The sequence below is a fragment of the Oncorhynchus masou genome, chromosome 13 (genome assembly GCF_036934945.1).
Source record: "Oncorhynchus masou masou isolate Uvic2021 chromosome 13, UVic_Omas_1.1, whole genome shotgun sequence".
Lineage (NCBI taxonomy): Eukaryota > Metazoa > Chordata > Actinopteri > Salmoniformes > Salmonidae > Oncorhynchus > Oncorhynchus masou.
In genome coordinates, this window is record NC_088224.1 from 11,069,251 (window position 1) to 11,084,201 (window position 14,951).

The 14,951-nt window shown below is 49.3% G+C and overlaps 1 protein-coding gene across 7 annotated transcripts in view; it reads right to left on the reverse strand.

Moving 5' to 3' along the window:
• The window catches only part of LOC135551729 (MAP7 domain-containing protein 1-like), a 91,920-nt gene that overhangs the window by 37,066 nt on the left and 39,903 nt on the right, over positions 1-14,951 (reverse strand). For 5 of the 7 annotated variants that reach the window (XM_064982928.1, XM_064982932.1, XM_064982931.1 and 2 more), the window contains exons 2-4: positions 9,569-10,291; positions 4,836-4,904; positions 3,016-3,036 (exon numbers count right to left, since the gene is read on the reverse strand). In XM_064982928.1, the coding sequence (XP_064839000.1) occupies positions 3,016-3,036; positions 4,836-4,904; positions 9,569-10,291 (813 nt within the window). The remainder of the gene's footprint in view (positions 1-3,015; positions 3,037-4,835; positions 4,905-9,568; positions 10,292-14,951) is intronic. The other 2 variants (XM_064982933.1, XM_064982930.1) reach the window with 1 other exon arrangement.

Consider the following 14,951-nt stretch of genomic DNA (forward strand, 5'->3'; position numbering starts at 1 on the left):
CCATAAACATACAGTATACATACTGTAGTACATCCAACCATAAACATACAGTATACATACTGTAGTACATCCAACCATAAACATACAGTATACATACTGTACTACATCCAACCATAAACATACAGTATACATACTGTAGTACATCCAACCATAAACATACAGTATACATACTGTAGTACATCCAACCATAAACATACAGTATTCATACTGTAGTACATCCAACCATAAACATACAGTATTCATACTGTAGTACATCCAACCATAAACATACAGTATACATACTGTAGTATATCCAACCATAAACATACAGTATACATACTGTAGTACATCCAACCATAAACATACAGTATACATACTGTAGTACATCCAACCATAAACATACAGTATACATACTGTAGTACATCCAACCATAAACATACAGTATTCATACTGTAGTACATCCAACCATAAACATACAGTATACATACTGTAGTACATCCAACCATAAACGCTCAATGAAGTGAGATCTAAACATTTGCAGTCTGTAGTCCATATGAGATTCATATCTTACATCTAGACAGACAGAGAGATTGTTCCAAATGGCACCCTATTCACTATCTAGTGCACTACTTTTGACCAGAGTCCTATGGCCAATGACACCCTATTCACTATATAGTGCACTACTTTTGATCAGGGCCCATAGGGAATTATCAGGTAAAGCAAAGGCTTCTTCCATTGGTTGGCTTCCGAAATGATTCCGTTGGCATGGCGATTATAATGAATCTAATGAAATGAGTAATTACATCGAATCTGTCTGAGAGGCCCGGCGGGTCAGTTCACAGTAATGACTACACATCTTTCACGCCTCGCCCCAGGGGGACTATGGGACGGCTCAGTGGGAGACATCCTCTGATTGGTCAGTTGGTTGCTGAAGCTTTGACCTCAGCGTACAGGGAGAGAGAGGGGGGGGGGGGGCTTGGGCCATCGTTAAGGGATCCGATGTACTGCATGTAGAGTTGAAAACAAGCTCACAGAATACCTTGGATTGGATTGATTGCACAGGCTTTGGGTTTAGTGTACAAACAAGGGGCTTGAGCCAATGCTATGGAATGAGGCTGTGGGGAAATTATAGTGTACTAAGTGTCTCTGAGTTGATAATAAGATCACATAATACCTTGACATAAAAATAGACCCTGAAAACATATAAAGTCAAGAAAAATCTATACTGGAAAGACAATACTGTATGTTTATGGTTTCCGGCTACCCGGATAAAGCACTAAATAAACTTCAGTTAGTGCTAAATACGGCTGCTAGAATCCTGACTAGAACCAAATTTTTTTATCATATTACTCCAGTGCTAGCCTCCCTACACTGGCTTCCTGTCAAAGCAAGGGCTGATTTCAAGGTTTTACTGTTAACCTACAAAGCATTACATGGGCTTGCTCCTACCTATCTCTCTGATTTGGTCCTGCCGTACATACCTACACGTACGCTACGGTCACAAGACGCAGGCCTCCTAATTGTCCCTAGAATTTCTAAGCAAACAGCTGGAGGCAGGGCTTTCTCCTATAGAGCTCCATTTTTATGGAATGGTCTGCCTACCCATGTGAGAGACGCAAACTCGGTCTCAACCTTTAAGTCTTTACTGAAGACTCATCTCTTCAGTGGGTCATATGATTGAGTGTAGTCTGGCCCAGGAGTGGGAAGGTGAACGGAAAGGCTCTGGAGCAACGAACCGCCCTTGCTGTCTCTGCCTGGCCGGTTCCCCTCTTTCCACTGGGATTCTCTGCCTCTAACCCTATTACAGGGGCTGAGTCGCTGGCTTACTGGGGCCTCTCATGCCGTCCCTGGAAGGGGTGCGTCACCTGAGTGGGTTGATTCACTGATGTGGTCATCCTGTCTGGGTTGGCGTCCCCCTTGGGTTGTGATATGGCGGAGATCTTTGTGGGCTATACTCAGCCTTGTATCAGGATGGTAAGTTGGTGGTTGAAGATATCCCTCTAGTGGTGTGGGGGCTGTGCTTTGGCAAAGTGGGTGGGGTTATATCCTTCCTGTTTGGCCCTGTCCGGGGGTGTCCTCGGATGGGGCCACAGTGTCTCCTGACACCTCCTGTCTCAGCCTCCAGTATTTATGCTGCAGTAGTTTATGTGTCGGGGGGCTGGGTCAGTTTGTTATATCTGGAGTACTTCTCCTGCCCAATTAGGTGTCCTGTGTGAATCTAAGTGTACGTTCTCTAATTCTCTCCTTCTCTCTCTCGGAGGACCTGAGCCCTAGGACCATGCCCCAGGACTACCTGACATGATGACTCCTTGCTGTCCCCAGTCCACCTGGCCGTTCTGCTGCTCCAGTTTCAACTGTTCTGCCTTATTATTATTCGACCATGCTGGTCATCTATGAACATTTGAACATCTTGGTCATGTTCTGTTATAATCTCCACCCGGCACAGCCAGAAGAGGACTGGCCACCCCACATAGCCTGGTTCCTCTCTAGGTTTCTTCCTCGGTTTTGGCCTTTCTAGGGAGTTTTTCCTAGCCACCGTGCTTCTCCACCTGCATTGCTTGCTGTTTGGGGTTTTAGGCTGGGTTTCTGTACAGTACTTTGAGATATCAGCTGATGTACGAAGGGCTATATAAATAAATTTGATTTGATTTGATTTACAATGATCCAACAAAATGATGCAAAGTACACATGCAAACACGTATAATGAACAGGAACAAATGAGGTGAAAGGCAAATCTCCACACAATGAAGACAGGAAAGAGAAAACTCGTATAACTGAACTATCTGATCATTCTTCTTCTCAGAGACAAACAGGATGTTGTAAAGGTTCCCAGTGGACAACAACAGGACAACATCCAGAAAGCAACAAAACTGATTAATGAACGAGAAAGGAAAAGTCGGTTCAGAAGCAGACAGAAATAAAAATACAATGCATCCCAACCACAAGGCGGAGATGTGGAGAAAAGCATGACTGTTGCTGATAACTAATGATGTTACCAACGCTGATCTTATACAGTGGCGTATAGAGTAGCCTTACCTTGCAGCTGAGTTTGCTGTTCTGAAGCAGCAAAATGAGAAGACAACAGCAATAATCAATATCCATCAATCATTAGAAAGAAAAACCCCCATGACAGAACCACCATGACAGAACCCCCATGACAGAACCCCCATGGCAGAACCCTCATGACAGAACCCCCAATGGCAGAACCCCCATGGCAGAACCCCCATGACAGAACCCCCATGACAGAACCCCCATGGCAGAACCCTCATGACAGAACCCCTAATGGTAGAACCCTCATGGCAGAACCCCCATGACAGAACCCCCATGGTAGAACCCCTAATGGTAGAACCCCCATGGCAGAACCCCCATAACAGAAGCCCCATGGCAGAACCACCATGACAGAACCCCCATGACAGAACCCCCATGGAAGAACCACCATGACAGAACCCCCATGGCAGAACCCTCATGACAGAACCCCCATGGCAGATCCCCCATGGCAGAACCCCTAATGGTAGAACCCCCATGGCAGAACCCCCATAACAGAAGCCCCATGGCAGAACCCCCATGGCAGAACCCCCCATGGCAGAACCCCCATAACAGAACCCCCATGACAGAACCCTCATGACAGAACCCCCATGGCAGATCCCCCATGGCAGAATCCCTAATGGTAGAACCCCCATGGCAGAACCCCCATAACAGAAGCCCCATGGCAGAACCCCCATGGCAGAACCCCCATGGCAGAACCCCCCATGACAGAACCCCCATGACAGAACCCCCATAACAGAACCCCATTGACAGAACCACCATGACAGAACCCCCATGGCAGAACCCCCATGACAGAACCCCCATGACAGAACCACCATGACAGAACCCCCATGACAGAACCCCCATGGCAGAACCCTCATGACAGAACCCCTAATGGTAGAACCCTCATGGCAGAACCCCCATGACACAACCCCCATGGTAGAACCCCCAATGGTAGAACCCCCATGGCAGAACCCCCATAACAGAAGCCCCATGGCAGAACCACCATGACAGAACCCCCATGACAGAACCCCCATGGAAGAACCACCATGACAGAACCCCCATGGCAGAACCCTCATGACAGAACCCCCATGGCAGATCCCCCATGGCAGAACCCCTAATGGTAGAACCCCCATGGCAGAACCCCCATGACAGAACCCCCATGGCAGAACCCCCATGGCAGAACCCCCATGGCAGAACCCCCATAACAGAACCCCCATGACAGAACCCTCATGACAGAACCCCCATGGCAGATCCCCCATGGCAGAACCCCTAATGGTAGAACCCCCATGGCAGAACCCCCATAACAGAAGCCCCATGGCAGAACCCCCATGGCAGATCCCCCATGGCAGAACCCCTAATGGTAGAACCCTCATGGCAGAACCCCCATGACAGAACCCCCATGACAGAACCCCCATGGCAGAACCCCCATGACAGAACCCCCATGACAGAACCCCCATGGCAGAACCCCCAATGACAGAACCCCCATGACAGAACCCCCATGACAGAGTAATACAATGTAAGAGAGGCCAATGGTTAAAGACAGGCGGACAGTTGAGGGTAGTGTGATACAACATATTGAAGGCTACAGTGTCTATTGGTTTATTCCATACCTTCTATATCTCTGCCTTGTGTCAGGAACCCAAATGGCACCCTATTCCCTTTATAGTGCACTACTTTTGACCAGGGCCCTGGGATAGGGTGCCATTTTGGATGCTTCCCTAGACAAGACAAGCTGAGTCTCTTTGGCCTCCATACCAGACAAGCCCAACATGTCACACATGATAACAGAAAACACATTTCTCTATAGCTTATTTTCCTTTAGGGCTTACCAATGTATTTGGCCCTCTCCTCCCTCCGCTCTTTAGCCAGCTTCTGTCGTTGCTCTGTCGTCAACCCATCTAGGCAGAGAAAAAAATAACTATGCATCAGATATACATTTATTTTTACCTAAAATACCAAACAGCTGATCACACCTGTCATGTAGAGTATACTAGTATGAGAGAGGTCACGTAGTTGAAACAATTCCTGCATCAATTCTAAACTACGAAGTGATGTCATACATACACTACCGTTCAAAAGTTTGGGGTCACTTAGAAATGTCCTTGTTTTTGAAAGGAAAGCACATTTTTTTGCCCATTAAAATAAGATAAAATTGATCAGAAATACAGTGTAGACATTGTTAATGTTGTAAATGACTATTGTAGCTGGAAACAGCTGATTTTAATGGAATATCTACATGGACGAACAGAGGACCATGATCCGCAACATCACTCCTGTGTTCCAATGGCACGCTGTACAAGTTTATAATTTTAAAAGGCTAATTAGAAAGCCCTTCATTAAATAGTACCTGCAAAACATCACGTCAACAGTGAAGAGTGAAGAGGCGACTCCGGGATGCTGGCATTGTCGGCAGAGTTGCAAAGAAAAAGCCATATCTCAGATTGGCCAATAAAAATTAAAGATTAAGATGGGCAAAAGAATACAGACACTGGACAGAGGAACTCTGCCAGAAGGCCAGCATCCCGGAGTCGCCTCTTCACTGTTGACATTGAGACTGGTGTTTTGTGGGTACTATTTAATGAAGCTGCCAGTTGATGACTTGTGAGGTGTCTGTTTCTCAAACTAGACACTCTAATGTACTTGTCCTCTTGCTCAGTTGTGCACCGGGGCCGCCCACTCCTCTTTCTATTCTGGTTAGAGCCAGTTTGTTCTGTTCTTTGAAGGGAGTAGTACACAGCGCTGTACGAGATCTTCAGTTTCTTGGCAATTTCTCACATGGAATAGCCTTAATTTCTCTGAACAAGAATAGACAGATGGGTTTCATAAGAAATGTCTTTGTTTCTGGCCATTTTGAGCCTGTAATCGAACCCACAAATGCTGATGCTCCAGATACTCAACTAGTCTAAAGAAGGCCAGTTTTATTGCTTCTTTAATCATATCAACAGTTTATCTGTGCTAACATAATTGCTAAATGTTTTTTTAATGATCAATTAGCCTTTTAAAATGTTAAACTTGGATTAGCTAACACAAGGTCCCATTGGAACACAGGAGTGATGGTTGCTGATAATGGGCCTCTGTACGACTATGTAGATATTCCATTAAAAATCAGCCGCTTCTAGCTACAATAGTCATTTACAACATTAACAATGTCTACACTGTATTTCTGTCAATTTAATGTTATTTTAAATGGAGAAAAACGTGTTATAAGTGACCCTAAGCTTTTGAAAGGTAGTATATACAGTGAGGAGAACATGTATTTGATATCCTGCAAAATCGGCCGTGTTTCCTACTGACAAAGCATGTAGAGGTCTGTAATTTTTATCATAGGTACACTTCAACTGTGAGAGACGGAATCTAATTCTAAGTGACCCAAAACATTTGAACGGTAGTGTATATTCACGATGAAGGACAGGAAGCTACATCTCCTGCTGCGGTGCTATAATGTAATTCACTCAATAGTTGCACAGTGTTGTCTGAACCAGAAGGGAACTCATTCATTCATGCGTGCGCCCCAAACGGCACCTTATTCCATATATAGTGCCCTTCCGTTGACCAAAAGTTGTGCACCATTATAGGGAATCGGGTGCCATTTAGGATGCGGCCATGTATTCTTCTGAATTTCCTGTCTGCAGCAATTATCAACGTTCTCCCTGATTCTCTTTGATAAACACAAACATAAGATGAAGGATTTTTATATTAATTTCAGACCCTGTTTCAGCCTAGGCCTAAAATATGTCTGCATTGGAAACAGGGCCCTGGGTCTCCTTTCTGGAGCCCCATGCTATGTCATATGTATGCCGCGTTTTCTCTGCCAACCTGAGAGGGCCCTGCAGCAAGAGCTCCGTCACTATAGCAACAACTCTTTCCTCCCACCACCACAATCAATGGGTGAATTCCTGTACTGGCGTCTCACAGCCGGGACTGGCGTCTCTCAGCCGGGACTGGCGTCTCTCAGCCGGGACGGGCGTCTCACAGCCGGGACTGGCGTCTCTCAGCCGGGACTGGCGTCTCTCAGCCGGGACTGGCGTCTCACAGCCAGGACTGGCGTCTCTCAGCCAGGACTGGCGTCTCACAGCCAGGACTGGCGTCTCTCAGCCAGGACTGGCGTCTCACAGCCAGGACTGCTGTCTCTCAGCCGGGACTGCTGTCTCTCAGCCAGGACTGGCGTCTCACAGCCGGGACTGGCGTCTCTCAGCCGGGACTGGCGTCTCTCAGCCGGGATGGGCGTCTCACAGCCGGGACTGGCGTCTCACAGCCGGGACTGGCGTCTCACAGCCGGGACTGGCGTCTCTCAGCCGGGACTGGAGTCTCACAGCCAGGACTGCTGTCTCTCAGCCAGGACTGCTGTCTCTCAGCCAGGACTGCTGTCTCTCAGCCAGGACTGGTGTCTCTCAGCCAGGACTGCTGTCTCTCAGCCAGGACGGGCGTCTCTCAGCCGGGACTGGCGTCTCACAGCCGGGACGGGCGTCTCACAGCCGGGACGGGCGTCTCTCAGCCGGCACTGGCGTCTCTCAGCCAGGACTGGCGTCTCTCAGCCAGGACTGCTGTCTCTCAGCCGGGACTGGCGTCTCACAGCCGGGACGGGCGTCTCTCAGCCAGGACTGGCGTCTCTCAGCCAGGACTGGCGTCTCTCAGCCAGGACTGCTGTCTCTCAGCCGGGACTGGCGTCTCACAGCCGGGACTGGCGTCTCACAGCCGGGACGGGCGTCTCACAGCCGGGACGGGCGTCTCTCAGCCGGGACTGGCGTCTCTCAGCCAGGACTGGCGTCTCTCAGCCAGGACTGGCGTCTCACAGCCAGGACTGGCGTCTCTCAGCCAGGACTGGCGTCTCACAGCCAGGACTGGCGTCTCACAGCCAGGACTGGCGTCTCTCAGCCAGGACTGGCGTCTCTCAGCCAGGACTGGCGTCTCTCAGCCAGGACTGGCGTCTCTCAGCCAGGACTGGCGTCTCACAGCCGGGACTGGCGTCTCACAGCCGGGACTGGGGTCTCTCAGCCGGGACTGGCGTCTCACAGCCGGGACGGGCGTCTCTCAGCCGGCACTGGCGTCTCTCAGCCGGCACTGGCGTCTCTCAGCCGGCACTGGCGTCTCTCAGCCGGCACTGGCGTCTCTCAGCCGGCACTGGCGTCTCTCAGCCGGCACTGGCGTCTCTCAGCCAGGACTGGCGTCTCACAGCCCTGGGCTGGAGTCTGGAGAGACCAACCTGGTGTCTGGAGAGACAAACCTGAAGACTGGAGAGACAACCCTGGTGTCTGGAGAGACAACCCTGGTGTCTGGAGAGACAACCCTGGAGACTGGAGAGACAACCCTGGTGTCTGGAGAGACAACCCTGGAGACTGGAGAGACAACCCTGGTGTCTGGAGAGACAACCCTGGAGACTGGAGAGACAACCCTGGTGTCTGGAGAGACAACCCTGGTGTCTGGAGAGACAAGGCTGGAGTCTGGAGAGACAACCCTGGAGTCTGGAGAGACAAACCTGGTGTCTGGAGAGACAAGGCTGGTGTCTGGAGAGACAAGGCTGGTGTCTGGAGAGACAACCCTGGAGACTGGAGAGACAACCCTGGTGTCTGGAGAGACAACCCTGGAGACTGGAGAGAACCCTGGTGTCTGGAGAGACAACCCTGGTGTCTGGAGAGACAAGGCTGGAGTCTGGAGAGACAACCCTGGAGTCTGGAGAGACAAACCTGGTGTCTGGAGAGACAAACCTGGTGTCTGGAGAGACAAACCTGGTGTCTGGAGAGACAAGGCTGGTGTCTGGAGAGACAAACCTGGTGTCTGGAGAGACAAACCTGGTGTCTGGAGAGACAAGGCTGGTGTCTGGAGAGACAAACCTGGTGTCTGGAGAGACAAGGCTGGTGTCTGGAGAGACAAACCTGGTGTCTGGAGAGACAAACCTGGTGTCTGGAGAGACAACCCTGGAGTCTGGAGAGACAAACCTGGTGTCTGGAGAGACAAGGCTGGTGTCTGGAGAGACAAACCTGGTGTCTGGAGAGACAAGGCTGGTGTCTGGAGAGACAAGGCTGGAGTCTGGAGAGACAAACCTGGTGTCTGGAGAGACAAACCTGGTGTCTGGAGATTCAAGGCTGGTGTCTGGAGAGACAAACCTGGTGTCTGGAGAGACAAACCTGGTGTCTGGAGAGACAAGGCTGGTGTCTGGAGAGACAAACTTTGTGTCTGGAGAGATATGCTGGAGAAGGTTTAGGAAAACTCCCTAAGCCTGGAAGTCCTGTCCCAACACAAGGCCCTCGTCCCTCCCCCTCTATACCGTCCACCACTCCCCTAACAAATGAAGATTTGTAGTTCACCCACTGCCATCTGTCTGATTGGGTCTGTAATGGCTGAAGATCCATTAGACTAGTCTGGGAAACCTTTCACCAGTCCACAGACATGAATCCCTGAATGGTTCTCCCTTCACATGACAACTAGCTTCAACAGCTACCAAAATGTACACCTCACACTGGATGTCCAACCCCATGCAATTTCCTTATCTTCCTGGTTACAGTATGTCTCTCAGTGGGTCTCAGAGCTGTTCTGCGCACAGGCCACATGTTGAATGATGTACCTCCTTTTTTGGGATGGGGGCTGGTGCCAGACCCAGGGGTGCCTGGTCTAGCATCTGTCTTGGTGGAGGGGTCTGTCTTGGTGGAGGGGTCTGTCTTGGTGGAGGGGTCTGCCTTGGTGGAGGGGTCTGCCTTGGTGGAGGGGTCTGCCTTGGTAGAGGGGTCTGTCTTGGTGGAGGGGTCTGCCTTGGTGGAGGGGTCTGTCTTGGTGGAGGGGTCTGTCTTGGTGGAGGGGTCTGTCTTGGTGGAGGGGTCTGCCTTGGTGGAGGGGTCTGTCTTGGTGGAGGGGTCTGTCTTGGTGGAGGGGTCTGCCTTGGTGGAGGGGTCTGCCTTGGTGGAGGGGTCTGCCTTGGTGGAGGGGTCTGCCTTGGTGGAGGGGTCTGCCTTGGTGGAGGGGTCTGCCTTGGTGGAGAGGTCTGCCTTGGTGGAGGGGTCTGCCTTGGTGGAGGGGTCTGCTTTGGGACAGGACTCCGTGTCTGGGGAGAGGTCTGCCTTGGTGGAGGGGTCTGCCTTGGTGGAGGGGTCTGCCTTGGTGGAGGGGTCTGCTTTGGGACAGGACTCCGTGTCTGGGGAGAGGTCTGCCTTGGTGGAGGGGTCTGCTTTGGGACAGGACTCCGTGTCTGGGGAGAGGTCTGAGATGGCTGAGTCATCTGATGTCAGAAGGTCCTTCACTATGTTCTTGTCTTCATTCTGGTTGTCCAAAGGCTCTGGTGTGGAGGAGATACCTGGAAGAAAGATAAAACATTCATAAAGAGTAAGTTAGAAGACAAGATATTTGTTTAATTTCCTAAAATATCAAAATATGAAATACCTGTGCAAGTAGAATATGTATGATATCAGGCCACACCTGGCCATGATTACAGACACCTGTGTGTGTTCTTTGATGCTGTATAAACTAGTGACCCACAGTGTTTGTCATTATACCTTGATGAAGACAGCTTCTCTGTTGAAACGTTGGTCATCAGGTTATTACATAATAGCATCTGAGCTCCTAGAGTGAGAGGGTCTCCTTTTCTGTTTCAAGTGGAATATTTACACGATTGATATCAACATTATCTGAACATTACTAACACCTGTCCCAGAACACAATTGGGAGAGTATTATACATGTTAACTCCATTTCTTGTCAAGCCAGTACGATGACGTGATGCTAGCACTAGTGATGCTAACAAACTCTAGCATCATCCCATTCTGCTCCCAGACCACCTTCACTGGGAAGAACTGTCTGCTGTCATTATCCCAAAACTCTTCATTACCCTACATTAACATCTCCTCCTCATCCAATTCACACACATCATCACTCCTCTTCCTCCTCCTCCTCCTCATCCAATTCACACACATCAGTCACACTCCTCCTCCTCCTCATCCAATTCACATACATCAGTCACACTCCTCCTCCTCCTCCTCTTTCGATTCTGCAGAGCCAAACTCCGCCACCATCAGACATTACAGGGACAGGACTGGCAAGAGGGACACATTGTTTCTAATATGGCACCCTATTTGTTATGATAGTGCACTGCTTTGGACCAGAGCCATATGGGCCCTGGTCAAAAGTAGTGCACTAGCCTATATAGGGAATAGGGTGCCATTTTGGATGCAGACACAGTGTGCAATACATCTGACTTATCTTCAAAGGAAGACCAGGCTCAGCTTTCCCAAAAACACACAAGACACATTCAAAGGCAGAGGGAAGGAAGTTAGGGAATACAGTGATTTTTTTGTAATAGATTGAGTGAGAGAGAGGGGGATTAGAGAGAATGAGAGAGAGAGAGAGAGAGAGAGAGAGAGATGGCAATGTTAACACATGTTTCCCATGCCAATAAAGCCCCTTGAATTGAATTGAGAGAGAGAGAGAGGAGAGAGAGGGAGTAGAGAGAGAGAGAGAGATAGGGGGAGTAGAGAGAGAGAGAGAGAGATAGGGGGAGTAGAGAGAGAGAGATAGATAGGGGGAGTAGAGAGAGAGAGAGAGAGAGAGAGAGAGAGCGATAGGGGGAGTAGAGTGAGAGAGAGATAGATAGGGGGAGTAGAGAGAGAGAGAGAGAGACAGAGCGATAGGGGGAGTAGAGAGAGAGAGAGATAGATAGGGGGAGTAGAGAGAGAGAGAGAGAGAGAGAGAGAGAGAGCAATAGGGGGAGTAGAGTGAGAGAGAGATAGATAGGGGGAGTAGAGAGAGAGAGAGAGACAGAGAGAGAGAGAGAGAGAGACAGAGCGATAGGGGGAGTAGAGAGAGAGAGATAGATAGGGGGAGTAGAGAGAGAGAGATAGATACGGGGAGTAGAGAGAGAGAGAGAGAGATATAGGGGGAGTAGAGAGAGAGAGAGAGAGATGTAGGGGGAGTAGAGTGAGAGAGAGAGAGAGCGATAGGGGGAGTAGAGAGAGAGAGAGATAGATACGGGGAGTAGAGAGAGAGAGAGAGAGAGAGAGATATAGGGGGAGTAGAGAGAGAGAGAGAGAGATGTAGGGGGAGTAGAGAGAGAGATATATATAGGGGGAGTAGAGAGAGAGAGAGATAGATAGGGGGAGTAGAGAGAGAGAGAGAGAGAGAGAGACAGAGCGATAGGGGGAGTAGAGAGAGAGAGAGATAGATAGGGGGAGTAGAGAGAGAGACAGAGCGATAGGGGGAGTAGAGAGAGAGATATAGGGGGAGTAGAGAGAGAGATATATAGGGGGAGTAGAGAGAGAGAGAGAGATATAGGGGGAGTAGAGAGAGAGAGATATATAGGGGGAGTAGAGAGAGAGAGAGACAGAGCGATAGGGGGAGTAGAGAGAGAGAGAGATAGATAGGGGGAGTAGAGAGAGAGAGAGAGACAGAGCGATAGGGGGAGTAGAGAGAGAGAGACAGAGCGATAGGGGGAGTAGAGAGAGAGAGATAGATAGGGGGAGTAGAGAGAGAGAGATATATAGGGGGAGTAGAGAGAGAGATATATAGGGGGAAGAGAGAGAGAGATAGAGGGAGTAGAGAGAGAGAGACAGAGACAGAGCGATAGGGGGAGTAGAGAGAGAGATAGGGGGAAGAGAGAGAGAGATAGAGGGAGTAGAGAGAGAGAGATAGATAGGGGGAGTAGAGAGAGAGAGATATATAGGGGGAGTAGAGAGAGAGAGATAGATAGGGGGAGTAGAGAGAGAGAGATATATAGGGGGAGTAGAGAGAGAGATAGATAGGGGGAGTAGAGAGAGAGAGATATATAGGGGGAGTAGAGAGAGAGATATATAGGGGGAAGAGAGAGAGATAGAGGGAGTAGAGAGAGAGAGACAGAGACAGAGTGATAGGGGGAGTAGAGAGAGAGAGCGAGAGATAGGGGGAGTAGAGAGAGAGAGAGAGATATAGATAGGGGGAGTAGAGAGAGAGAGAGATATATAGGGGGAGTAGAGAGAGAGAGAGACAGAGCGATAGGGGGAGTAGAGAGAGAGAGAGATATATAGGGGGAGTAGAGAGAGAGAGATAGGGGGAGTAGAGAGAGAGAGAGACAGAGCGATAGGGGGAGTAGAGAGAGAGAGAGATAGATAGGGGGAGTAGAGAGAGAGAGAGATAGATAGGGGGAGTAGAGAGAGAGAGAGATAGATAGGGGGAGTAGAGAGAGAGAGAGAGATAGGGGGAGTAGAAAGAGAGAGAGATAGATAGGGGGAGTAGAGAGAGAGAGACAGAGAGATAGGGGGAGTAGAGAGAGAGAGAGAGCCGAGCCGTACAGAACCATTTGATGGGAAACCGGCCCATTTAAATACAGGCCCCTGTTGCAATGGAAAGTGCTGACATTACAGTTACAATGGTTAATTACTACAGTACCAACCTCTGCAAAGTGCAAACTATGCTGCTGAGGCTAAACATATGAAACATGGTTACTACCACTCTGATCTGAAGATGGGGTGGTGTGGGGGTTGGTGTGTGGGGTGGTGTGGGGGTTGGTGTGTGGGGTGGTGTGGGGTGTATGAGTCGACAGAATGTAACGTATGCACACTGACCATTGGAATGAGACACCATACCACCAGGCAGCTACTTTACAGTATCACATAACCAGTAACATTCAAAGTCAAGTTACATATACACATCTCACATCAACGATAAGATGCACCAGCAAAGCCTTCTCTGATCTCTTCTTAACCTCTGAGCCCTCTGGCACTGTCTCTCTGGGCTGGGCTATTCAGCAGCTGTTTGTGCCCGGCTGCTCACAGTGGCAAACTGCAATATGCCAGAATGATGCGTGGCAGGAGGGAGAGGGTGGGGGGGAAGGGGACAGGGGAAAATAAAAATTGCGCACCCCCACAATAACCTCTGCAGAACAGCAGGAGAGGAGGAGAGAGAGAGTGAGTGAGTGATTGATAGAAAGAAAGAGTGGGGAGGTTCAGTCGAACGAGGGAGGAGAGAAATAGTGAATGATTAAAAGGGAAAAGAAAGAGGTAGAGAGAGAAAAGGGAGAATGGAAGCTAAGGAAGAGAGGAAGAGAGGGAGACAGAAATTGAAGGATATTGTTGAGTGATATCGGTGTGAAGGGCTCCAGGTCAGCTAGCTGACTCACACTCACAGAACGTATCCCTCTCATCAGAAGTTTACATCCCAAATGGCACTCTATTCCCTGCATAGTGCACTACTTTTGACCAGGGCCCATAGTGGGCGTCGCTGTCTCCGACCAAACATTTTTACACATTTTTACCATGGGGCGGAGATAAAATGCTACAGTTTTAAAGTTTATTTCTTGCGATGCAATTCTACACATTATGCCATGGGGTGGAGATAAAATGTTCCAGTTTTAAAGTTTGTTTCTTGTAATTCTACACATTTTGTTATGGCAGGTAGCCTAGTGGTTAATAACAGGTAGCCTAGTGGTTAATAAAAGGTAGCCTAGTGGTTAATAACAGGTAGCCTAGTGGTTAATAACAGGTAGCCTAGTGGTTAATAACAGGTAGCCTAGTGGTTAATAACAGGTAGCCTAGTGGTTAATAACAGGTAGCCTAGTGGTTAATAACAGGTAGCCTAGTGAGTCAACGCCCACTGGTGTGATCCACAGGAGGGACTGGTCTCTCTCCACAGGTAGGTCGGACTGGATGAGATGCTGGGTGTCTAAGTACTAAAGAAAAATAAGGCCCCTCTTGATCTGGTTAGGAAGTGTGTTGTAGTGTGTTATGTTAACACAACTCAGCTGTACTAGCCTGGGGACTCTCCAGAATGTGTGTGTGTGAGAGACAGAGAGAGAGAGAGAGAGAGAGAGAACGAGAGAGAACGAGAGAGAGAACGAGAGAGAACGAGAGAGAGAGAACGAGAGAGAGAGAACGAGAGAGAACGAGAGAGAGAAAGAGAACGAGAGAGAGAACGAGAGAGAGAGAGAGAAAAGAGAGAGAGAAAACGAGAGAGAGAGAGAGAGAGAGAGAGAGAGAGAGAGAGAGAGAGAGA